General features: G+C 43.0%; 1 protein-coding gene across 1 annotated transcript in view; it reads right to left on the reverse strand.

Moving 5' to 3' along the window:
• Positions 1-5,970: 5,970 nt before the first annotated feature.
• Positions 5,971-27,664, reverse strand: part of LOC128331053 (deleted in malignant brain tumors 1 protein-like) — a 131,679-nt gene continuing 109,985 nt past the window's right edge. Inside the window, exons 25-31 of the mRNA XM_053264416.1 lie at positions 24,867-24,941; positions 24,276-24,350; positions 23,337-23,393; positions 16,309-16,383; positions 14,332-14,421; positions 8,546-8,592; positions 5,971-6,342 (exon numbers count right to left, since the gene is read on the reverse strand). Of these exons, the coding sequence (XP_053120391.1) occupies positions 6,331-6,342; positions 8,546-8,592; positions 14,332-14,421; positions 16,309-16,383; positions 23,337-23,393; positions 24,276-24,350; positions 24,867-24,941 (431 nt within the window). The 3' untranslated portion in view covers positions 5,971-6,330. The remainder of the gene's footprint in view (positions 6,343-8,545; positions 8,593-14,331; positions 14,422-16,308; positions 16,384-23,336; positions 23,394-24,275; positions 24,351-24,866; positions 24,942-27,664) is intronic.

The raw sequence follows: 27,664 nt of genomic DNA on the forward strand, positions 1-27,664 counted from the left end.
CATTAGGTGCCTTAGGGCAGCTTTAATCCACAGGAACAATCCATGGGGAACTTAGCAAATTGGCAAGGCAAACCAGGAGTTGAGCAAAATCCTGAGAGGAACATGAACACTGAACTACATGTTGAACCAAACACTGAACAAGAGTATGAGCTTTGAGAGGGGTTTTTAAACTCTAAAGAGTGAATAGTTTTGACAGAAGGACTGAGCACCTTCCACCTTCTGATCTGGGCATCAATGAAGCCCTGCAACTAAACTTGTTGTATTAGGTTGAATTACCTAATGGTAGAGATCACTATCAGGCGCGTAGCAAGGTTGGAGTGGTTTAATGGTAGAGATCTCTATCAGGGGTGTAGCAAGGTTGAGTTCCAGAGACAAGATTTTAAAATGGGCCCCTCGCTGATATACACACACAAACACACTTCACAATATATAGTGCACACATTCACATCCCCATTATGAATACGGAGAACGTCTAGTTCACAGGGGTGGATCCAGCAGGAAATTACAGGGGGTGCAACAAGAATCCCCCCCCCTAAAATATTCCACCCCCATATAAATATTGGGCCTTGGATTTTCTCTCTCTTGCAAATGCACTATGCCAGAAGGTGTCAAACTAAAATTTGGTGGTGGGCCAGATTAGATTCTGATGCACCTCTGGTGAGCCACACATAGCCTTGCACCCACCTCACACCACCTATCTTCCTTCTCCTCTCTGCTGTCCCCCCCCCCCAAATTAGCTGAATTCACTACTATTTACACTAAAATACACTTAGGAAAAGATTTTTTTATTCTTATTTTTAGAAGAAATTCGGAACATACCTGCTAATACGAGCTTTTTGCAGGGAGTCATGTGATGTGCCTCTGGGGGGCCCCTTAAGGCAGTGGGGCCCTGAGACAACTGTCTCCCCTTGCCTAACGGTAGTTATGCCCCTGATCACTATGAGTGTGAAGCACAGTCTTTGAGATTAATCTAATCATAAAACTCTGATCCTCAAGGCTAATTTACTTAGTCTTAGGAGATAGATTTTACACTTGGACAAGCAAGATTGCTCTGCTGGGGAATTTCTTTATTAGTAATTACCACTAATTCCCCGGGGAAGCCTTCAAAGGACATGCATAATAGACTTGTTCGTCATTGTTTTAGGTTCTTGTCACACCATTGATTTACTCAGATATTTGTTCAGCCTTTTTGTTATTGAGACTTTGTATGAGAGAGGGACACGGCTGCCAAACCTACTCTCAGCTTCCTCCACTGCCAAATGTCATTTTCTGCTTGGTCTCTGGTAATGCCAATTTAGATCTGCAAAGGTCCTGCTACTGCCTCGGAGACCCACAAGCATATAATTTGGGTTGGAAAGGGGGTTACTCCTATTGTTTCACCCCCATAATGAACTAAGCAGCTGATCTGTTTTCCAGTTCTGTTGAGTAAATTTATCAGAATACAACAGCAGATATTCTAACAACTGGGAACCCTGTACTCAAATACAACATCCCTGATAGCATGCTCTGAAAGCCAGCCTGTCTCCTTGCTGACTTGCTCAGAAACCCCACCCGCTGCTGGCCACAGTTACAGTATTACCCTGCAGATACAAATGCTGCACTCATGGTCAGATTCTTCCCATGACACAGAATGCTGAGATGCCCTAGCATTCTGATCATAGGAAGAATCTGTTTACAAGCACAGATGTTATGACATCTCAAGTAATCTATTATTTTCTAAAAGAAACATTTTGGGATGCTAGCAAATGTCTCCAAGCTCAGGTTCAGAGAGGAATTTATGGGGCACAGAGAAGCTCCCCTTCCAGAAGGATGAGTTTCCAAATCCCCAAGAGTTCTTCTAAATTCAGATAATTTCTGCCCCATTCCCCACCAGCCCTCTTTTCTTTACTTACTAGTCTCGGCACCATCCGAACAGTGAGAGAAGCAACAGTAGCCACACAGAAGTTTTTTGTTTTTTTTTTAACATTACTTCATATTCAAATACAGGTGAAACTCGGAAAATTAGAATATCGTGCAAAAGTCCATTACTTTCAGTAATGCAAATTAAAAGGTGAAACTGATATATGAGACAGACGCATTACATGCAAAGCGAGATAAGTCAAGCCTTAATTTGTTATAATTGTGATGATCATGGCGTACAGCTCATGAAAACCCCAAATCCACAATCCCAGAAAATTAGAATATTACATGGAACCAAGAAAACAAGGATTGTAGAATAGAACAATATCTGACCTCTGAAAAGTATATGCATGCATATGTATTCAGTACTTGGTTTGGGCCCCTTTTGCAGCAATTACTGCCTCAATGCGGCGTGGCATGGATGCTATCAGCCTGTGGCACTGATGAGGTGTTATGGAAGACCAGGATGCTTCATTAGCGGCCTTCAGCTCTTCTGCATTGTTTGGTCTCATGTCTCTCATCCTTCTCTTGGCAATGCCCCATAGATTCTCTATGGGGTCAGGTCAGGCGAGTTTGCTGGCCAATCAAGCACAGTACACTGTATACTTTTCGGAGGTCCGATATTGTTCTATTCTACAATCCTTGTCTTCTTGGTTCCATGTAATATTCTAATTTTCTGGGATTGTGGATTTGGGGTTTTCATGAGCTGTACGCCATGATCATCACAATTATAACAAATTAAGGCTTGACTTATCTCGCTTTGCATGTAATGCGCCTGTCTCATATATCAGTTTCACCTTTTAATTTGCATTACTGAAATTAATGGACTTTTGCACGATATTCTAATTTTCCGAGTTTCACCTGTATTGGTTGAGTATCTCCTCAGCATTATACGTATACACAGTTCTCTACAGGCTGTGCTGCCATTACAAACCTGCAAGTGAGGTATCTGCAGCTGTTAGAGGAGAGCCAGGAGTTGTGCCAGGCAGCTAAAAAGCACACCAAAATGCCTTTCTGTCCAGGATGGTCCAATGGCCAGTCCGGGTGAGTGGAGCCAGTCCAGCACCTGAGAAATCTTCTCTGCTCCTGGAAGATACTTGAACCTGCTGTTCAGGTAGCTCAACATAGGGGGAAATCACACAGAGAGCTGAAGATTCCTGGTTATAACCCCAGTGATGCCTGATGATAAAGTCAAAGGTGAAGAGATACTGGTAGGTTCAGATGTCATGTGGAATCATGGTTAAATCTTGGTTCTTATACACAATGGCCGAGGTAATGCATGCTTGCCCATAAAAACCTTGTAAGATACAAGACTGTTTGTGACTTCCAAACCCAACTGAACATTGTTTATTCATACCAAAAATGCTTAAAATGGACTGTGAGCTGAAATCTATTTCAAACCCTGAGCACTTATTTTAAGCACTCTGGTCAGAATAAATCCAAGATCAATTGGTTTGGATTTCACATCGGATCTTGATTAATTTCTAACTACAGTTGGAACAGAAGCAGAATTCTCCTCACTCATGCATAGGAGTGGGTGACACATAGGATGCTGCCTGATACTGTGTCAGACTATTGCTCCACCTAGCTCAGCAATGTCTATTCTTACTGGCAGCGGCTTCCCAAAATTTCAGGCAGGAGTCTTTTCCAATCCTACCTAGAGATGCCAGGGATTGAACCTGGGACCATCTACCTGAGTACCCAGAATGTTGGGGGCAATATGCTAAATCATTGTAAACCGCTTAGAGAGCTCCGGCTATAGAGTGGTATATAAATGTAAGTGCTATTGCTATTGCTATTGCTACATGTAAAGCAGATGCTCTACCACTGAGCTATGGCTCCACCCACGTGCTCCCAATGTTCAGGGACATGGAATAAAGATTTAACCTTGGCTCCCTGTGCTTTTTGAACCCTCCCAATGTGAAATGGTTGCTATTATAGCCCTTTTTATGCAAGTACTGTGTGTGATACAAAAATATATCCTATTTGCAATAGTCTCATTTCTCTAGACAGAGAAGTGTGAGTTTATTACCTATCTCTGTTGATTAGTCTGCATAATTATGCTTTTAATGTCTCTATTGCAGGGGAGGGCTGAGCTCCAGATGTCATGAAAAACACCTGTTTTAACCCTCATAGGTTTCAATGAGGGAATTGCTCATGGAAGAAGAAACAAAAAACCACCCCAATTTTAAGGAAGGTGAGAAGGACTTATTTTTACTCCTGTTAGTATTTGTTGCCTCAATACATTTACTGTTTTCAGTATTGTTGGTCTCAAGGTGGGGCTGGCAGTACATGTTACTCTGGAAAAGGATGATTCTGAAAACTGGATTTAGAAGTAAATACAGAGGGGAGCTTTTATTGCAGAGGATCAGCAGCTGGGAGGAGATGAAGCTTTCCTACATCTACCAGTTATCCCCTACAAATACCCACTTGGCTGTATTGCTACCACCAGTCTTATTTTGAAGCTCTTCAAATCACAAGATGTGCTCTGATGCCTCGAATCTCAAGTAATATGGATGTTAATGGCTCTGTACCTTAACTTTGATGGGCATAAATGCAGTGGCTCACATCCTGACTAACAAAGGGCTTGTGTAATCAACTAAATTGTACTAGCACAGGACTGCTCAACTTTGGCCCTCCTGTAGATGTTGACCTACAACTCCCATAATCCCTGGCTATTGGCCACTGTGGCTGGGGATTGTGAGAGCTGTAGTCCAAAAACAGATGGGGGTGGGGGGCTAAGTTGCGCACAACTTAGCACAAGAAGATCACAGAGTTGCATAAAACCTCCAGGGATTTGCAGAATTGTGCTATTGTGCTGCTGCACTATAGTGTTCTTGTAGAGAAGTTCTTGTACAGAAGTTCCCTTTAAAACAAATGAGGTGTGTTGCTGGTTGTGCAGCTGTTGCACAAGTACAATCCAGTTTCCAGTAGTGCAACACTGGTCTGGAATGCAAGCTCTTTCCTAGCACAATTAGCTAGTACAGAAGACTTGCACTTGTGCAAAAAGTTAGCAGGACGTGAGTCCATAAGGTCATTCACATGACTTTAGCTGCAGAGCTGGGGAGAAGGCACAAACCTACCTGCTCCCCCCCCCCATGACTAGCATCTCCCTCGGACTCTGCCACACTGCACACCCACATGATCAACGTGCCAATGGAATTCTGAGGTGAGACAGGAAAGAGGAAGTCCTCTTGCATCCCAGAGTGCACTGCAGGAGCAGAAGAGTGGCTGCTCTTAGTATTGCAGCCGCTCCACTCTGCATGGCCACTCCTTCCCTCTGGCTTGCTGCCTAAAATGGTGGCGGGCCAGTGGGAAGCCCAACTATCTGGGGTGATCACACACATGATCACCTGCTGAGGTAGAACCAACCGTCAGTTTGATCTACCTCAGTAAAGAACCAGGTAGAAAAGTCAAGTTCTTCCGTTCTGGAGCAGACAGGACCAGACTCCTGGTGCTCCAGATGACACCAGCTGCCTGGGGTAACCGAGGCAACTCGTGTCATATGAAAAGGCTCAGTGACTCTTACATATTGAAAATGAGGAGGCTGGGTTTGGGATTTGCCATGGCTATATCAAGGCCTCACATACCTCACACATTCTCATGAGTTCTCTTCCTAGAAGGTGCAACTAAGGTATTGCCAACAACAACATCGTTCTTTATAAGCATGTATAATGCAAATATGAGCACAGCCAGTGGTGTACTGGTTATTTACACGGTGTAACCGTGCACCCCTGCTAACATGGAAAAGAAGCACCTTTTAATGTGGTGATTCTTTTTTATTTAGCAGGAGGAGAGTAACTGGCCCTATCCACCCCCAGCATAGTACTTCCAGTGACTGTTGCAGGTGTCTGTCTTATGTTTCTTTTTAGGTTGTGAGTCCTTTGGGGACAGGGATCAATCTTATTTATTTATTATTTCTCTGTGTAAACTGCCCTGAGCCATTTTTGGAAGGGCGGTATAGAAATCGAATAAATAAAGAAATAAAATACAGGACTCAACCCTTGAAGTGGAAGTTCTGTGAAGAAGCACACCTATCAGACACTAAATAAAACCCAAACAAGCTTTGTTTAAACAATTATATTATTTCAAAGGCTATGACACTCTAATTGAACTAGCTGCAGATGGTAGACTTTTCGTAGCTCTTGGATCTGTGGGCCCAAATTCCTTCTTTCTCAGGGACTTTATACAGAATCTAGCATATGGAATTTGCATCATACTGTTTCAAAATGTTGGATTCATTTGTCAGAGATGTTGCTGCAAAACAACCTCAGTTTTTTCGGTGTAACAATTCATTGCTTTGTTCAGCTTCACATCCATAGAGTCGCCGTGCAGAATTTTGTCTCTAACAGAAATGAAGATGTCTTTCAGGATAGTGAGAAGCACATGGTATGAAATAGTTCATGGCTATTGAAGTTAGGCAACTGGAAATTATACTTCATCCTAGGAAGCAAACAAATGTTGCATATGAAATAATGAAGAAAATAGAGTGTTGGGGATTGTAATCCCTATGCAATAATCTGGGCGAGTGCAGCACAAAGAGCTGGATCTTATTCAACCCTGGCAAGTTGGGCTGTGAGGTAGAACAAGCTCAGGAGAGAACTGACTAGGAGCAGGGAGTGCTGCTGCAACAGTGCTAGTCCAGTGGGACCATGACAGAGTATGGAGGAAATGGAATGTCTATAGGAGATGAGAACCACTGCCAGGATAATGAAATAACAATACACAAATGAGGCAAGGATGTTACTGTAGCAATTGAGCCACTTTCCCACTTTCCATCATGCTTAAAACTGTGATAACATTGAGGAATAGCTCTAAGCAGAGAGGAGATTCTCAAGGCTGTGACTCTTTAGTTCTATTCAGACATTGCACTGTTGCACATTCATGAGATCTCTGCACTCGTGTATCTGTGTGCATAAGAATGAATGTATGCACATTCAGTCCTAAAGTGAGCACAGATACTGGAACCTTGGAAAAAGAGGAGAAAGTGACTTATACTTTCACTTGTGCTGTTGGTCTGTTACAAAGGGGCATTTGCACAGGTATGATAGCAAGGCAGGTGTGCATCTAATGCTTGCAAATTTTATCTGAAGTTTCACTTTGGACATTATAGTAGCTACACAACAAGGGAGCAGCAAAAAGGTAAGTTCTCTTTATAGGGACAAATTAAATTCCAGCTCCTCTCCCCTTCTTCATATCAGTGATGTGACTCCCTAAGTATCAATTCTTGGAACCTATAATTCCTATTGACCACTAGGGAACAGAGTTAGAAAGCATAGAACTGCCCCTTGTTGGTTTTTATTTTGCTCTAGTATCAAATAGGGGTGTGCACAGAACTGGTTCCGTGCACACCCAGGAGGCGGGTGTGTGTGCTTTTACTTCCCCCACCGTGCTTCTCCCTCCAGCACTGCTTCATAAACCACTGGCACGGAGCAACTGTATTCCCTCTTGCTACTCTGGTCAGCATAATACTGGAAGTGGCCCACATGCATCGTCTATCAAGAATCTGGGATGTTTGCTAGCAGGGAATGAAAGCTCCCCTCAGAGATGACATGGACTTGTATGGAGTCCGGAAGTCTTAGCCCATTCCTCTTTAAGGAACAGGAGGTCTATCTAACATTTTTAGAAGAGACCTGCAATAGCTCACAAGATTAGGTTTTTCTGTCTTGAGGTGTTTTGCTGCCTAATGGCAATGCATGTAACACCTGAATCCCTCTGGAGTTTGTCTTTGCCACCTAGAGATGGTGGCAAATCTTTTCTATCCAGTGGCTTGTTACAGGGAGATCCTGCTCTGTTAACTGATTCCTGCAGGATTCTCTGGGGTTATTCTGTGTATATACTGTGGACTGTTTAATTATTTCAGGGCCTCATGAAAATGTTTATAATTCTTAGTTCCCAGAACATAGCTCTGAATATAACTTTTAACAGGTTCAAAAAAGCTACATTTACACCTGGATCTAGAGGACAAGTCCATTCCTTACCAACTGATAGCAGATCGTGAGGCTATTCACACGAGTGTGAAAAACTGGGCTAAGGGAGCCCATCCTGGTTTTGCATGCTCGTGTGAACTACTGGGATTGGGCCAGATCCTGGTGGCTACACGGTAGCAAACCCACCTAAGTAGCCTCCCTCTTAAATGAGGTGCAAAAAATGAGGTTAAGGGAGAGAGCGCTCCCTTAACCTCATTTTATTGGCACACTTGGGGGGAGGGGGGATCACAATAATGCACCATGCACTTGTGTGGTGCATTATCGGGGCTTCGAGGGGCGGTGTGATGCACAGCAGTGCATCCCAGTACCTCGACCCTGGGAGCTGCAGTGGGAGCTGCTGCTCGTCTGGGCAGATGATCCACCTGCCCAGGGATGAATAGCTGCTCATCTGCAGGGAGGGTGAGTCAGACCCACTCTCCCTGTAGACCTCTATGGAGCAGTTCTCACTGATTGTGAGAAGAGCTCCTTTATATCATGCAGTTTGACATCGGAGCATGGAGGTTAACCAGTTTCTGACTACCTTTTCATTACTAGTACAGGAGGAACAGGTACATGGTTGGAATGTCACTGTTGAATTCAATATTACTTGAATATATTCTCTAAATAACACAGCCGAGAAAGGAAAGCAAAAGAGATAATATACAAAATATCCTTACTTCTTCCATTTTTGTTGGCTCCATGTAGAGTTCATATACCCTGCTTCCTATAGAAAATGAACATGTTAGAGCAATAAAGCTAGCACTGGAACTGAAATTGAATTTAAGGGGGAAAACAAACCAGATTATTTTTGTAAACCTTATTCTGAGTCATGAAATCCTATTCACGAGTAGGACCTCTTACTCCCAATTAGTCTCATTGGTTACATTCAGTGCCCCCGACCTTTCCAGGCAACAGAACCTACAATAACTATATTATACTGGCACTTTGTGCTAGTATTGTTAAGATGAGGAGTGTTCTCACATTCTGCCATTATAAGCCCTGAACATTCTATTGGTTTATAAAGTCAAAAATACACACCAAAGCCCTCTGAAATCGTGCACACATCAAGTAGGGAACAGGTGATACAGCTTCTCAAATTGGTGCAAATCTGTTGCAAAATGGCTGAGATACAGCAGTTTAAGTTTTTAACTCCTAAAACAAGGTTTCAGTTAGTGTTGGCCATGTTTTTCACCACAGATAATGGTGAAAAGGGCTCCAAAGGCCTTTAGGTCCAGGCTCCCAAATTACCTAGGTGCACCTCTGGATCCAATGTTCTAGGAGTAGGCGATTTCACCTAAAATATGCTGCCTATATTCCTTACAGTGTTTTATGATTGATGTGAAACACACCAGCCAGGATTAGTAGCCCATGATATGTTTTCAGTTCTGTGAGGTCAAGAGGCTTCCACATTCATTTCCTCAAGATGGTTCTCTTCCAATTATATAAATGCACATTCAGCCTCTTGATTGGTTTCCTTGAGGATGATGGGCAAAATACCTTGTGACCACAAGCATGAAGGTTTCCCTATAGTGTCTCTGATTGTTCACATACTGCCTTTCATGTTCACGTATGATGTCTGCATTAGGCCAGTGAAGGACTGGATGTGGCATCTTCACTGGTGAGTGAACAACATGAATAAACATGTTATCCTTGAAAACAGAAAACAAAAGAAGGGGCAAAAGATCATGCAATCCAAGCTTAGGGCCCAGGAAGATGAACATAGAACATAGGAAGCTGCCATATACTGAGTCAGACCATTGGTCTATCTAGCTCAGTATTGTCTTCACAGACTGGCAGCGGCTTCTCCAAGGTTGCAGGCAGGAATCTCTCTCAGCCCTATCTTGGAGAAGCCAGAGAGGGAAGTTGGAACCTAATGCTCTTCCCAGAGTGGCTTCATCCCCTGAGGGGAATATCTTGCAGTGTTCACACATCGTCTCCCATTCAGATGCAACCAGGGCAGACCCTGCTTAGCTATGGGGACAAGTCATGCTTGCTACCACAAGACCAGGTCTCCTCTCCAAAGATCAGCTCTCCTCTCCAAGATGAAATCCATGTGGCCAGGACTGATTACCCAAGCAATAGAAAAGATTATTATATACATTTGCACATATAAGCCCTATGGAAGTGTTATGCTTGCCACTGTACAGAAAATCCCAGTGAGAAGCTGCCAGCTAGCCATACTCTCACACCAATACACTAGTCCTGTTCTCATGATCATTTGATTATGAGTTGGCGGCAAAGTGAGATTGGCAGCAGAGACAGACTCATGAACCGCAATCCCTCTGGGATACCAAGAATCTGCCATCCTCACAATGGCCATCCTCGTCTTGTTGTAACTTCCTGGATCTTGGCACAGGCCCTGCCCCTCTCTGCACTGGCCTCTCAGCACCAGATGTCCTTACAATGAAGCCCTCGCACTTGTGGGGCTTCAAGGTGTCAAAAGCTCTTCTCTCAAGGGGAATCAAGGGGAGGACTGATTTTCAAGAATACCTGAGCCCCTTGCCTAGCTGGATGGGCAATGTCCACTTGCAAGTATGAATTTCATTGTGCTTAGGAGCACTTTGCTTTGTGTTCAGCTGCATGATGATAGTTACCCAGTGAACTATTGGAGCTAAATTTTGGAAAGGAGGCTGCAGACTTTGAAATAATAGAAAAAACTCTCAAAACCTCCCCGTCCCCCCACATGGGAAGCCATGCTCGTTCTCCCTTCTGCAGAGTCCCTACTGTGGCACTCTTTTTCCTCCCTCAGCATCTGCCTACGTCCAGGATAGTGGTTAGACTTGGGATGAATATGCCACAAAGTATTCTCAAAGGATTGTCATGGGGAATATATAAGGTGGAAAATTCAAAGAATATTCTGCTGGACTTCCAATTATTCTCAGGATGTTCTCTGAATAATTATCACACTGTGACTTCATTTTGTAAATGAAAAGTTAATGTGCACCTTTTTGCAAATCAGTTAACAGGCAATTACCAGGAATTACTGTCTCTCAGCAGTGGAGGTAGAACCATCCCTTCTCAGAAAAAGGTGGTTTGTTTTTAAAGTATGGAAGTAAGAATATATATCTTTCAATTAATCAATTTGATTTTTGATTAATCTGAGCATAGGATTGGAACAAGGTCGTCTGGTTAGCTTAGTAGTGGAGAAGGAGAATTGGACAGGGATTCTTTTCTCACTGCTCTGAAGACCATGATGTGGACATGCTCAGATTTATACAGAGATTGGTACCTTTTGATTGATTGATTAAGTGCCATCAAGTCGGTTAACTCTTAGCGACCACATTGATAGATTCTCTCCAGGATGATCTGTCTTCAACTTGGCCTTTAACATCTCTAAGTGGTGCATCCACTGCTGTCATAATTGAGTTTATCCACCTTGCTGCTGGTCATCCTCTTCTCTTTCCTTCCACTTTCCCCAGCATTATGGTCTTCTTAAGGGAGCTGGGTCTTTGCATAATGTGTCCAAAGTATGATAGTTTGAGCCTGGTCACTTGTGCCTCAAGTAAAAATTCTGGATTGATTTGTTCTATGATCCATTTGTTTTCCTGGCTGTCCATGGTATCCTCCAAATTCTTCTCCCGCACAAAAGTTCAAAAGCATCAATGCTTTTTCTATCTTGCTTCTTCAAAGTCCAGCTTTCGCATCCATTGTGTTACAGGGGGGGAAATTGTCCAAACGATCCTAATCTTTGTAGGTATATACACATCACGGCATCTAAATATCCTTTCCAAGGCCTTCATTGCAAATCTACCAAGTGCTAGTCTGCGGCATATTTCTTGACTGCTGCATCCTTTACTTTTGATGGTTGATCCTAAAATGCAGAAGCTATCTACCACTTCAGTGTCTTCATTATCAGTTCTGAGGCTGGTTGCTGCACCGATTGTCATTAGTTTAGTCTTCTTTACATTTAGCTGTAGTCCCATTTTCTCACTGTGCTCCTTGACTTTCATTACTAGAGCTTGCAGATCATCTGCATTCTCAGCTATCAGAGTGGTGTCATCAGCGTAGCTCAGGTTATTCTTGTTTCTTCCTCCAACTTTAAAACCATGCTCATCTTCTTCCAATCCAGCTTCTCTCAGTATGTGTTCAGCATATAATTTGAATAAATAAGGAGAAAGTATACAGCCTTGTCTTACTCCTTTGCTTATCTGGAACCAGCCTGTTTCACCATTTTCAGTCTGGACTGTGGCTTCCTGTCCCATGTATAGATTTCTCATGAGCACAATGCGATGTTCTGAGATGCCCATATCCCTAGCTGTGACTGGACTCCAATGCTCATCACCCTACTGTCAATCACAGAAAGGCATGATGAAATTCAGAGTCTAACAGCTGCAAGAGGGCTAAGGTTGGGCAGCCATGCTCCTGATAAGGATAGGATGGCCATCCTGAGGCTTGCTGGCTTTGGCTGGACTCCGATGCCCATCACCCTATCATCCATTCCAAAAAGACAGGATGAGATTCAGAGTACTCCAGGTTGGGGTTGGGTAGCCATCCTGAGGCTCCCCACCTGTGGCTGGACTCAAACACCCATCACCCCATCATCCATCGCAGCATGGCATGAAGGGAGCCAGAGTCCAACACCTGGAACTGAAGTAGTGAGAGAACTTAAAGGAATTGCATAGGGAATTAAATAACTTTGTGATGAATAACATCTGAAACACCTGGGGAAGGTCAAGGTGCAGTCATTACAGGAAAAAGATGACATTTTAAACCAATGTATGAAATAAGATATGTGTCTGTTTTTGTGAGGAAGCAGTCACAGGATTGATGCATTGCAGACTACCTTAAGTGGCACAGCGGGGAAATGCTTGATTAACAAGCAGAAGGTTGATGGTTCGAATCCCCGCTGGTACTATATCGGGCAGCAGTGATATAGAAAGATGCTGAAAGGCATTATCTCATACTGTGCGGGTAAACCCCTCCTGTATTCTACCAAAGCCAACCACAGAGCTCTGTGGGCACCAGGAGTCAAAATTGACTTGACAGCACACTTTACCTTTTAGACCAGAAAAATGTTTAGTATGAAGAATTCATCTTAATCTCTCTTGGAAGACTGGTTACATTGTAAACATTATCAAGTCAATGGCAGAAAATGGGTGATGTTTTCTTAGTGATGGGGGGAGAGAAGAAATTAGAATTCTAGCAAGCCAATTCACACACCAGGTACAATGAATGCTGTGTTTTGTGGGTTTCTTTTATTATTATTGTGGTAAAAATGAAGAAATTTTTTAAGCAAATTACTTTCTAGAAAATGGAAATGTATGGCAGCTTCCACAGGACAATTGCAGGGCAGGAAAGGCAGAGCTTTTGAAATGCATCATTCCTTATTGAAAGGCAAGAGTATCAGTGCAACATAGGAGAAGAGAGCAGTTCACAGAAACCTGAGGTGCTGTCACACTGAAGAAGAAGCATATTTCACACACAATAACACTGTGAGGTAGGCTGACCAACTTTGTCCTGCCTGCATGTGTTGGACTCTGCTTCCCATCATGCCCTGCTGTGATGGATGATAGGGTGATGGGTCAGTCCAGCCACAGATGCTGAGCCTCAATGACTCAGTCAACATATGTATGAGGACTGTTTTGTGTTCTACGATTTGACCAGGAATTATAAGGATCAATAAGAGTCCTCGTTGATAAGAATTAATGACTTAGTAAATATGTTTGAGGGCATTTATGGACACTAAGGACAACTAATTAATTGTGGCCTATTAATTGTTGTATGATTTAATATTAATATTTTTAGTATGTTTATTGTTGTCTTACACATTAATAACCTTTCATCTAATGTTCTTTTAAAATAAAAAAATCTTGGTCAATGAATCTCAGAGAGAGAGAGAGAGAGAGAGAGAGAGAGAGAGAGAAGCACCAACTTTTATTATTAAAATTATTTCTTCCATATATATAATGGAAGATATAAATGAAGTGTGTGTGTGTGTGTGTGTGTGTGTGTGTGTGTGTGTGTATATATATATATATATATATATATATATATATATATATATATATATATATGTATGTTTTTGGATCAGGTTTATTCCCCTTTTTTTAAAAAAAGTGTTCACTAGCATTGTGAACACCTTAAAGCTAGCATTGTGAACACCTTAAAGCTAGCATGGTTGAATGCTCTAGGGTAACTAGCATTCAACCATAACTCCTGCAGTTGTGATAATCTGCCCACTACCTGGGTATGCCTCCTCCATGCAGTGTGGAACCTCCTTGCTGTTGGCAATGTCCTCTAAAGACAGATGCTAAACAAGCATAAACATTCTGGGTATGGCTAGCTGGTGCACTCCCATTTTCTCCAGCTGTTAATAGCAGGCATAATACTTTCTGTAATTTCAGTGTAATCTACATTACATACATTGTGTAATATATTCACATATATTACAGTCTACAATACTGTAATTTCTATGTAATGCATTGATAGGGTTTCAAACAAGGCAATCATATATTTACAGTACCTTTAGGTCTGAAGTACCATATAATGACTCCCAGAGCTAGAAGTACTACTGCAAGCAACACCCAGAAAGCATGCAACCAGGGAGAAAAATCTGACCAAAAAAAAAAAAGACACATAATTAGAAAAGCCTGAGCTAAATCTTTATTGAGAGAAGTGGGCTTTGCACCTGCACAGAGACCTCAGAGTGATCCAAGCTAATTTCCTTTCAAGTCTAGGCAGTAGCTCCTCCGCTTCTGGTGACAGTGTGGTCTCTCTCCTTCAGTCCCCAAGTCCATCGACCTAGAAAACACTTCTCAGCATGGCAAGTAGCAGGACATTGTTCTGGAATGCTGGGCCACTACTAGTTGAAACAGACAGTATTGGGCTAAGTGGACCAATGTACAGACTGCCCCAAAGGAAGATGTGGAGCTGCTGAAGGAAGCACTCATTCCAATTTCTCCCTGCCAACTGATGTTGCCCTTGCCTGCATTATTTGGCATTGTTTGTATAATAAACTGAGTAATGGGAAATAGGGAGTTTGGTTTGGGGTTGAACCAAATCTGCGCCCCCGCCGGATCCATCCAGACCAGAACTGAACCCCCGCACCAGTTTGTGAATTTTTATTTATTTATTTTTAAAAAGTTTGGTACCTCCTAGCCCCTTTGGGGGGCTTCCTAAATGCCATGGGGGGGGAGTGTGTGTGTGTGTGTGTGTGTGTGTGAGAGAGAGAGAAGGTTCTCCCCCCACCCCGGCCTTGTCTATCACTGCCGCGGCCTGTAAAATAATCCTTCTTGGCCCATTCGGGCCTCTGTTATTCAGCACGTTGGCCATTTTGCCTGCTGACGCACATGTTCAAATGGCCGCTGCAAGGCCTGGCATGGCCCAGGACCTCGCAGAGGTCATTTGAGCATACACGGTGGCCATTTTCAAAAATTTAAACAAAAGGTCACCACGCATGCTCAAATGAACTCTGCAGAAATAAAAGGATTATTTTATGGGCTGCCACAGTGATAAACGAAGCCGGCAAGGGAAGGGGGAACTTTTGTGAACCCCCCATGGCCTTTAGGAAGCCCCACAAACAGCTAGGAGGTACTATTTTTTTAAATTGTGAACCCCCCCAGACTGAACTGGACCGGGGGGGCAGGGTTCGATGGGTGGCCCGGTCAGGTTCGATTGCAGTTCGCACTGGGCTAGCCGGTTCTGTGCACACCCCTAATGGGAAACAGCATTACATACCTTGGTGAGGTATACAAATGAGGATTGATTCTATGGATCCTTATCTCCAGCCATGACAACCCACGTCCAGATTTTTATCCCTTTCTTTTGCTACCCTAAAACCCCAAACATTCTCCCTGGTCCAGAGTGTGTCAGGGAGCAGTTTCCCACTCACCCATCTCCCTACAGTTTACCCTCTTCTTATTTGGCAACAGGAAGTTTCTGCAGTTCCTGTTATTTTCATTCCCCACCCCCTGCAGGCTGCTTCACGATCCTGCCCAAGTTAAAAAAATGAACCAAATATCCCAGCAGTTCTTCAATTCCTTTCTCTCAAGATAAGCAGCAGTGGGTGGGGAAGAGAAGAGGGAGAGAAACTTAACAGCTGCAACAAATTACCTAATTTGTTGCAGCTGTTAAGTTGCTCTCCCTCTTCTCTTCCCCACCCACTGCTTATCTTGAGAGAAAGGAATTGAAGAATGGCTGGGATATTTGGTTCATGTAAGCAACAGAGGATGATGTATTTGACATTGAAACTGGTATTGTTTTAACTTGTAACATCTGGTGGTTGATATTTTATTTTTGTGTAATAAAGAGGTCTTGGTGGAAGAATCTTTTGAACTTAATACATGCATAGTATTGCCAACGTATCAGATAAATATGAGAGGAAGGGAAGCAATGGGTTTTTGCTAGATATTACATGACTTTACATACATTACTTAAACTGTAAATGAAATAAAGTATACAACATGTCTGACTATCTTATATACTGTATGTTAGTCATTACCTGAAGCAGGCTGTTCTGCGGAGGGCTCTAGCCATCCTTCCCTACTAGGTGAGGCTTTCAGATTTGTAGGTGGAACTTCAAAGGAATAGATGGAAAGATGGTGATTTTCTCATATTAAAAATATCACAACTGAAGTTTATTTATATTTCACATATTTAAACTGCTATTTGCTAAAAAAAGAAAAAAAGGAACCATCACCAGGGTGCTGTACAACAAACCAACCTATAACAATAATATCTCTGTTTTTAAAGAAGTTAAAAATGGTAACCAAGGACAGGATAAAAATATCAGAATTAAGAGCAGTGTGAAATTCTATAAGCCACAATCAAATACCCAGCAACAAACCAACCAACCAGTATTTAACTGTTTATGAAGGACCAGAAGGGAGCACATTTTATGGATCTTTTCTGGCAGGGAATTACATAATCTGGGGGCACAGCACATTCTTTACAGAGAAGGCACTGTGTTGATATACAACAGTCAAACTTTAGCAGATTATGGTGTATGCAGCAAGGCCCTCCCAACAGATTTTGAAATGGGAGAAGGTGGTCCTTCACGTAACTAGGGTCCAAACTATTTAGGATTTTAAATTGCTCTGTTGCAGCAAACATGCATCTTGTCTGGAAGGGCAGTTTGATCCCCAAACTATTGAGTTAAAGGGTTTCTAGAGATAAGGCTGAGGAAAGCCATTACCTGATATACTGAAGTGCCACTACCAATCAGAACAGACAACACAAGGCTAAATAGGTCATTGGGCTAGATGGATAAGATTGGCCTGAAGAATGAGGGAAGGAATTTTCATTGGGATTCATTTATCCCACATATTTTTGCCATTTGCTCCATTACTGGATATTGTTTGGATTGGGTAATCAATTCAGCCATGATAAATGACCTATTAGGTTTTGATGAGGGAAATCTCTGTATGTCAATGGATATGAATTTTATTGTTTCATCTTTCCAACTGTGCTATGGATCCAATCCATTTAACAAGGGGTTACTGGCAGAGGCAACTGGAGAATAGTTCATTTCAGAGGGAAGCAATTTGCCAAAGAATATTTGGCAGGAGCCAGGATTAATTTCATGTCAATTTATATACAATTCACTGTACAAAATATATGGTGGCTATAACATAACATAACATAACATAACATAACATAACATAACATAACATAACATAACATAATAATAATAATAATAATAATAAATTCAGTTTCTATATCACCCTTCCAAAAATGGCTCAGGGCGGTTTACACAGAAAAATAATAAATAAATAAGATGGATCCCTGTCCCCAAAGGGCTCACAATCTAAAAAGAAACATAAGTCAGACACCAGCAACAGTCACTGGAGGTACTGTGCTGTGGATAGATAGGGCCAGTTACTCTCCCCCTGCTAAATAAAAAGAATCACCACGTTAAAAGGTTTGCCCAGTTAGCAGGGGGTTAGCAGGGAATTATAATATAATATAATATAATATAATATAATATAATATGAGAAGAGAGCTGGTCTTGTGGTAGCAAGCATGACTTGTCCCCATAGCTAAGCAGGGTCTGCCCTGGTTGCATCTGAATGAGAGACTTGATGTGTGAGCACTGCAAGATATTCCCCTCAGGGGATGGAGCCGCTCTGGGAAGAGCAGAAAGTTTCAAGTTCCCTCCCTGGCATCTCCAAGATAGAGCTGAGAGAGATTCCTGCCTGCACCCTTGGAGAAGCAGCTGCCAGTCTGTGAAGACAATACTGAGCTAGATAGACCAATGGTCTGACTCAGTATATGGCAGTCTCCTATGTTCCTATGTTCCTAATATAATATACTTTTAAAAAAAGAAATATATTTGAATGTTACCTGAAGGAAAGGATGTGGCAGTGTCCCATAGCAAGGAGGATTCCTTTGTAGGCAGGGCTGCCACATTTCTAGGTGGCATATCAAAGAAATGAAGGGGAAATTAGTAAACACAAACCTTTCCATGTTCACATGGAAATCAGTGTTAGAGCATATGCTGTATATGCAGAAAACCCCATTTCACTCCTCAGCATGGCAAGTAGCAGGGCATTGTTTTGGAATGCTGGAAAGCTGCTACTAGTTGAAGTAGACAGTACTGGGCTAAATGGAACAATGCACAGATTGTCCCAAAGGGAGCGGAGGGGCTGCTGTGGGAACCTTGTATTTGAACTTCTCCCTGCCAAATGATTTTGCTTATCCTTGCATTACCTGACATTGCTTGCACAATGAATGGAGTAATGGGAAACCTACCCCAGTACTCCATTCATTAGGGGGAATGGAGGGGGAGGGAGGGGAGGGGGCAAGAGAGAGTGGGGCAGGAGGGAGGGGGAGGGAGGGCAAGAGAGAGTGGGGCAGGAGGGAGGAAAGAGGGTGAGAGAGTGGGGTGGGAGGGGGAAGGAGGGCCTGAGAGAGTTGGGTGGGAGGGAGGGGGAGGGGGCAAGAGAGAGTGGGGCAGGAGGGAGGGGGAGGGGGCAAGAGAGAGTGGGGCAGGAGGGAGGGGAGGGGGCAAGAGAGAGTGGGGCAGGAGGGAGGGGAGGGGGCAAGAGAGAGTGGGGCAGGAGGGAGGGGAGGGGGCAAGAGAGAGTGGGGCAGGAGGGAGGGGAGGGGGCAAGAGAGAGTGGGGCAGGAGGGAGGGGGAGGGGGCAAGAGAGAGTGGGGCAGGAGGGAGGGGGAGGGGGCAAGAGAGAGTGAGGCAGGAGGGAGGGGGAACAGCTGGCCCCAAAGAGCACACAGATGCTCTGTGCAGGTCGGCTAGCCTATCTATAATTCTCCTAAATGTACCCGTCACTAATCCTATGTGTGGCAGATCTCGTGAGAGCAGCTGCCTGGGGGATAGTGAAAGGGTTGGGGAGATGCTGGCGATAGTGGCGGGTTGGCCTGGCCCGGCCACCGGCTGGCCAGAGAAGGAGGCAGTGGGCTGGCCTGGCCCTGGCCGCTGGAGGTGGGAGGAGGTGGTGGGCCAGCTTTTCAGCTGACCTGCAAGCCAGAAAGTGGGGGTGAGAAGCAAGCAGAGGGGGCGGGAGGCGGCCAGTTGGCCAGAAAGCCAGGCATGCCAGCATGCCGGGGGGGGGGGGGGCGTGGCGGTGAGTGGGCCAGCCGGAGGCGCGGATGCTCTGTGCCCGGCTCAGCTAGTTTATCGAAGTTAAGGGTTCTGTAGTGTCCCATAGACACGATTTCTTTGTAGGCAAGGCTGCAACATTCCAAGGTGGGGCATCAAAGAAATGAATTAAATATTAACAATCAAAATCTTGCCAGGTACAACTTTTATTCAGTGTGGGAATATTTGCTTTATGTGCAGAGGAGCCCATGTTTGCTCCTCAGCTTGACAAAAAGCAGGGCATTGTTTTGGAAACCTGGAGACCTGTTACTAGTTGAAGCAGACAGTATTGGGGTAAATTAACTAATGGACAGACTGTCCCAAATGGAGGTGAGGGGCTGCTATGGAAAGCTCTCATTTGACTTTCTCCCTGCCAAGCAATTTTGCTTTTTTCTTCATTTTCTTAACAATTGCATAATAAATTGAGTAATGGGAAACAGCATTCCATACCCCACAGGAAGGACAACAGACATATTCAGACATTATGTTGTATGAGTGTGCAGGTATTTGTACACATGATTGTGTAAATGACTGTACTTGCATTCATTGTAACAGTGAACTTAGGTGGAGATAAATGCATGCTACAGATAGGAAGTGTAGCTGTACCTATGTTCTACATAACATGTGTACAACATACACCAGTCATAGGAATGCTGAGAATAACATCTGATTAGGGTAATTCTCTTCATATACATCTATCTATCTATCTATCTATCTATCTATCTATCTATCTATCTATCTATCTATCTATCTATCATATTTCTATACCACCTAACATAAGCATCTCGAGGTGGTGTACAAAGTTACAACATAACACATGTAAAACAGAATAAAAACAGTTAAAATTCACACAACAAAAACTATCTCAGAAGAATAAAACACATTAGATAGTTTAAAATTAATTTCAGTTAAAAACTTGTGTAGAGTAAATTTATTTTGGTCATAGACCAGAAAGACAGAAAGAAGAAGCAGAAGCAGAAGCAGAAGCAGAAGCAGCAGCAGCAGCAGAAGAAGAAAAAAACATCATATGAAACCAGAACGAATTTTACATATCATATAACAAAACCTAGCCATTTTGGTACTATTTCCATATTAAAATTGGACAGCAGAAGATTTAAATAAAATTCATCAGGATGTCCTGGAAAATTTGCCAATAGGGGAAAAATTAATCTTAATCGAACCTTTCTATAGAAATCACAATATAAAATGGTGTGTGCGGTGGTTTCAACAGCGCTAGAGCCGCATGAGCAAAGACAAGCAGAAAACGGTATTCCTTTAAAACTTCCTCCCAAAACAGCTGATGGTAGTGCATTAACGTGGGCAAGTGTAAGGGCACGTCTGAATTTGGGGATTAGGATGTTACCTATATACTCTGCCGCCTTAACATTGACCGATTGGTTCCATATATATATGTCTCTCGAAAAGTGTGCAAATTCCACTTGTAATTCCATATCTAAAATTGGATGCTTAATGGCCCTCCTGGCCTGGTCTATTCCTAGTCTGATAAGATCGTCCTGGGAAAGTCCATATTGGGAAAGTTTGTTTTTAACCAGGAATTTCTATTTAAAATTAAAGCTGTCAATCATTATTAAAGAAACCAGGCCCACTTGTGTGAGAGTCAATTTTAACCAGTACAAAATGATACATCTCCAATAACATGACTCCAATCTAATGAGACCTACCTCTCATCTAACAACAACATTAGACACACAACATGGAACCTGTAGTATAGATCTTCTAAATTTTGATTGGACAGCTTCCAATGAGAAGTTACTAACCGGCCCCAGTTGTGCTTCATATAAAAGTTGTGGGTATACTTTCGCGACAAAAAGCTTAATTGCAGCAATGATAAAGGAGGTCCCCCACGTAAAGTGATTTGATTTGATTAAATTTATTGATGATTGCGCATTCAGCATAGTAAAATGCTGAATGCGCAATCATCAATAAATTTAAGTGAGCCTTGCGGGAACCTGATGAGTGGAAAACTACACTTAAGTACTTAAAGGAATTGACTTGGTCAATCTTGTGTCCATTCATGACCTAGTTATAGTACTTAGGTAGTTTGGTGAATACCAGGACTTTAGTTTTTTTGTAACTAACTTCAATAAACTCATCTGCAAAAAAGGAGCTAAGTAATCCAAGAGCGTGCTTCAGTCCAATGGGAGTCTGAGACATAATAGCCATATCATCTGCATACAGCAGAATAGAAACATGCCTGTGTGCTAGTTTCGGGGTGTGTGTGGAAAGATCAGTTAAACAGGACACCACAGAACTGATATATAAATTAAATAAAATAGGAGCTAAAATGCAACCCTGCCTTACTCCTCTGAAGGTTGGAATCTCTGCAGACAGGTAACCAGATGAATTGCATCGGACCTTCAAAACTGTATTTTCATACAAGGAGGAAATTAGCAGCAGAAGCCACTTGTCAATAGAATGGTCTTTCAGCTTTTGCCATAGCCTTACTCTAGAAATGAGATCAAACACAGATTTTAAACCTATAAAGGCTACATATAGGGCAGAACCTGGATTTCTGGAATACTTTTCTGCTAAAAACTGAAGAGTAAAAGCATGTTCTATAGTAGAGTGTCCTTCCTGGAAACCAGCCTGCTCAGGAGCCAAAATGTTATTATTATCTATCAAATCGATCAGCTTGACCAGTAGATGTTTGGCATAAATATTACTGATTATATTTAAAAGACTGATAGGGCGATAGTTTGCTAGTTCCTCTCTTCTACCTTTTTTGTAGATTGGTATTATAATTGTTACACCCCAATCATAAGGAATTTTTGCTGTGTTATCAATGAAGGTGAAGAGGGAAGCTAACACTGGAACCCACGAGTTTAGGTTGGCCCTCAAAACCTCAATGGTAATGAAGTCACCACCTGGGGCTTTGCCCTTTTAAAATTGCTTGATAAGATCTTTAATTTCTGAGCAAGAGACTGGATTCCAACATGGTAGTTCTTCGATGTTTGAATCGATATGAACCACCGTCTCATCGACCCTTTGATATAATGTAAGGAAGTGGCATTCCCAAACCGCTGCAGAAATAATGAAAGAGGAAGAAGAGGGGGCACTAACCAGGAAGGGAGAGACAAGCCTCCAGAAGGTGGCCTGATTTTTCATTTTAGCAGCCTCTATCAATTTAGCCCAATTCTTCTTAATTAGCTGTAGTTTCTTATTTTTTAATAACTGCTTGTATTGCGTTCTCATAGTATGAACCTCCTGAGCACTAATCTTCAATGGATCTTCCACATAGATTTTAAATGCCATTACTAAATTCCTTTTCGCATCCTGACAGTTCGTATCAAACCATGGATGACAGGGAAATTTTGGATGATTTCTAGATGGAGAGCGAGAGTTAGCAAGGACAGGATACAACAAACTCAAGATATTGTCATAATAAGTAAGTAAAGAGCCATCCACAATGGTAGAAGGCCCTGCCATAATTGCCTCCCTCAAAGATCGGGCTTTGGGCGAGTTAAATAGTGCAGTGAGACGCGAATCTAGAGCAACAGACCATCTTGCTCTAAGTGGCCCGCAGCCCGTCTGTGTACAGGACATCTGACCACTCTCTAGATAAAGAGTTCCCTTCCACAGAAGGTTCGTAGCAAGGGGAAAGTGGTCACTCTCCGTGTGGGAGATTACATAAAAATTCCTCACCAGAGGGGCCAAATTATGAGAAATGGCCGCAAAATCTATCAAAGAGGGCTTAGAACCCATCCAATGTGAGAATTCAGCAGGGAAATCAGACGGAACCGAGCCATTAAGCAAATGTAGGTCCGCCTTAAAACACATGGACAGGAGATTTAAACCACGATCATTATATCTGGGGCGGAGGGGCGGGGGACAGACTGGGGCTGAGAGGATGGGGGGGAGGACAGACTGGGGCACAGATACTCTGAACTAGATCAGCTAGTATTCATTGTTACCTGAAGTGAAGGGTTTGGTAGTGTCCTGTAGAGTGGAGGATTCCTCTGTAGGCAGGGCTGCCACATTTCCAGGTGGGGCATCAAAGAAATGGATGGAAAATTATTAATCAAGAGCCTTTCCATGTCCAAGTGAAAGTCAGTGTTGGAGTGTTTGCTTTATGTGCAGAGGGTCCCATGTTCACTCCTCAGCATGGCAAGTAGCAGGACATTGTTCTGGAATGCTGGGCCACTACTAGTTGAAACAGACAGTATTGGGCTAAGTGGACCAATTGTACAGACTGCCCCAAAGGAAGATGTGGAGCTGCTGAAGGAAGCACTCATTCCAATTTCTCCCTGCCAAATGATGTTGCCCTTGCCTGCATTATTTGGCATTGTTTGTATAATGAACTGAGTAATGGGAAACAGCATTACATAACTGGGTGAGGTATACAAATGAGGATTGATTCTGTGGATCCTTCTCTCCAGCCATGACAACCCACATCCAGATTTTTATCCCCTTCTTTTGCTACCCTCCACCACCAAACATTTCCCAAACATTTCAACAATTAGTTTAAAATTAATTTCAGTTAAAAACTTGAGAAAACAGGTGCGTCTTGAGGTTCTTCCTAAAAGCAAACAGAGAAGAAAGTGCTCTTATTTCACCAGGGAGCATACTCCAAAACCCTGGAATATGAAATGAGGATGGATTCCCAGATCTCCTTGACTGCAGGGCCTGGGGAATGAGCAACAAGAAATATGCACGCATCCTATTTTTTCCATTCTCCTTGAGGACATTGTTCACACCAAGGAAACCATTTTGGGAGCCTGACCAGGTTGAAAAAGTGGGGTGGGTATATAACAAATTAATTAATGTGGAGGTAGGGGAAGCAATTTCCCCCCCTCTATTTGTTAAATTATACAACATATCTGGCTCTTCTACAACATAATTTTAGTCATTACCTGAAGTAGGCTGTTCTGAGGAGGGCTGTAACCATCCTTCCTCACTAGTTGAGGCATTCACACTTATAGGAGGGCCTTCAAAGGAATGAATAGAAAATTAGTGATATTCTCATATTCAAAAAATTCCAACTATTTATTTTATTTTTCACATTTAAACTGCTGCTTGCTAAGAAAAATAACAGGGCAGTGTATGTCAAACCAGAACAATAAAATTTCATAAAATAATAAATAGTTTAAAATGATACCAAGCACAGAATAAAAAGATCAGAATTAAGAGCAGAGTGAAATTTATTTACCCAGCCAAACAAAACTATATATAGCTGTTCATAAAAGACTAGGAGTGAGGACACTATGCAGATCTCTTTCTGGCCAGGAGTTACATGCTCTGGGAGCATGTACAGAGACGGCCCTGTCCTTAAGGACATTGTTCACACCAGGGAAACCATTTTGGGAGCCTGACCAGGTTGAAAAAGTGGGCTGGATATATAATAAATTAATTAATGTGGAGGTAGGGGAAGCAAATTTTTATTTTTCTATTTGTTAAATTATACAACATATCTGGCTCTTCTACAACATAATTTTAGTCATTACCTGAAGTAGGCTGTTCTGAGGAGGGCTGTAACCATCCTTCCTCACTAGTTGAGGCATTCACACTTATAGGAGGGCCTTCAAAGGAATGAACAGAAAATTAGTGATATTCTCACATTCAAAAAATTCCAACTGTTTATTTTATTTTTCACATTTAAACTGCTGCTTGCTAAGAAAAATAACAGGGCAGTGTATGTCAAACTAGAACAATAAAATTTCATAAAATAATAAATAGTTTAAAATGATACCAAGCACAGAATAAAAAGATCAGAATTAAGAGCAGAGTGAAATTTATTTACCCAGCCAAACAAAACTATATATAGCTGTTCATAAAAGACTAGGAGTGAGGACACTATGCAGATCTCTTTCTGGCCAGGAGTTACATGCTCTGGGAGCATGTACAGAGAAGGCCCTGTCCTGCATGCACAATAGTCAGGCTATAGAAGATTTTGGTACATAGAGCAAGGCCCTTTTATTTGTTTGTTCGTTTGTTTTATGTACCACCTTTCCAAAAATGGCTCAGAGTGATCAGGTCAGGTGAGTAGATTGACTTGGGAGAACATAATTGTTCAAGTAACCGGGGCCTAAACTGTTTAGGGCAGGGGCGTAACTATAATAGGGCAAGGGGAGACAGTTGTCTGGGGGCCCACTGCCTTGGGGGCCCCCCAGAGGCAAGTCACATGACTGACTCCATCAGCCATGCACCTGCCTGGGCTTCCTTCAGTTGTATTCATCCTCCGAAATTGATGTGAGTGTTAAGACCTGGAGCTACCAGAACAGCATGTCTTTCTCTAGTCCCATTCAATGACTGGCATCGTCCACAATTTACAAAACCTTTAAACTATTCAGCCTCATTTAAGATTTCTTTATTTCATGAGCTGAGCTTCAGTGTGTGTGTGTGGGGGGGGGGCGCATTTTAAAATCTTGTCTCTGGGCCCACTCCAACCTTGCTACACCCCTGGTTTAGGGCTTTAAGTTGAAGCATAGCTCAGCTGCTGAGAATGTGAATTTCATATGGGAGATGAATAGGGAACATTGAATAAAGGAAAGGGAACATGATGACTTCCTAGGAGGGGATATGTATATGTGGGAAGGAAAAAGATCCTGGGGTGTGGCCCACTGTGACCAAGGATGCTATTGTGATGGTTCACCCCAGAAAAGTGAACAAAATGCCATCCAGCCTGCATGTGTGACTCCATGGCCTGAAACTCTGAGAGACCTGTCCGTGGGAGAAGGGATGCCATTGCACATTATTAGCAATTCTGCCTGACAGCCTATCCCCTATCTACCCTGGCATGGAGACCAAACCACACTGTGGCAGCTTGACCCCAGGGAACTAGCACTCTCATGAGAGGGGCAGTCTACTGGGGAGGACCTTAGTCTCAAAATGTGGGTCTTACATCAGACTCCATGCTCATGAATTAAGCCAACAAAAAGGGGGGGCACACTTGCGTGGGACCCCCATTCTCTCTGGTTAGTGAAGGATCTTTTTTGTAGTGACCCCTTCCTCTACAGGGAAGCCTTTGATGCACCCAAAAGAGATTTTGACACTCCATTGCTGGGTGGGCAGACTGGGGAAACTCAGGAAATGGGGGCAGATCTTAATTCTCCTTGAAATTTCCCGGGTTTGCACCAACGTTGTGGCATAAACAGATCTACCACCATGGGGAATTGCAGTAGAGGGGAGCCCCACTTGTCCGTGACCCCAGGAGAGTGGGTTGTCATTCTGGACAAAAAAAATGATGGACATATTCAAATGGGCAGGCAGGCTGGCAGAGGGCTCACTTAGACTGCTTCTTCATGGCAGTGGTCAAGACAGGGAAAGGTATTGCTGGAGTACCCTTCCCCACGTCTTGCTTGTGTGGAACAACAAGGCTGGGAGGCATCTGCCACCCAGACTACATACGTGTCTAGGGATGTGCATGAACCTATTCGGAGGCCCTTTTAAGGGCCTCTGAATAAGTTCGAACAACCAGCTGTTTGGCCAGTTTGAAGGCGCACTTACCCCTCCCTCCACTTTCCCCCTGCTGGTGCTCCCTCGGGGCAGCAGCATACCTCCCTGCCACCCCATATCCTCCTTGCCCAGAAGTAGCAGGAAGTACCTGTATTCTTGTTTGACAAATAGCTCTGACCTTGGAAGGACTCTCATTTATGGGCAAGGGGAAAAGAAATTCTCGCCTCCCTCTCGTAACCCTTCAAGCAACAAATCAGATCCACAGAGCTACTGTGAAGAGTGAAATTCAGCATTTACCCGATCTATCATCTATTCATATGCAGTGCAGAACCATATTCACTGCACTTTGGTGCTAGCAAATCGATTTCTGTTTTTTCAATTTACTTTTGATTCTACTTTTTCAGTACTAAAGGAAGCATCATATTATTCATTTCTAATTCATCACAAAACATAACCAAATGATGGCACCCAAAAATACTCAAAATGCTAATTAACCTTAAACCCCACCAACAGTCAGTAAACGTTTGGGGGGAAACCAATGGGGAGCACCCAAGGATGCTTCTCATTTGGTACACCGTTTGGTCCAGGACCAGCCCCAAGTAACATGACAGGATCTCGAGGTATTGTTGACATCCGTCAGTACTGGGGGAAAGGTATTAACAGGGACCTAGTCCTCCCCCACCCCACCAAAAATAGCCCCTCTTCAGCAACACATATGAGGGTGCTGTTCTCTTTGTGGGGTGGTAGAATTAATGTGAAAACAGAAGCAATGAAGTGCATCCCAGCAATGAACAAGATGGCAACTGTGTAAATATTTAAGGCTGAAGTGGACTATCTTGTGAGGATG

Source organism: Hemicordylus capensis, chromosome 6, assembly GCF_027244095.1.
Source record: "Hemicordylus capensis ecotype Gifberg chromosome 6, rHemCap1.1.pri, whole genome shotgun sequence".
Taxonomy (NCBI): Eukaryota; Metazoa; Chordata; class Lepidosauria; order Squamata; family Cordylidae; genus Hemicordylus; species Hemicordylus capensis.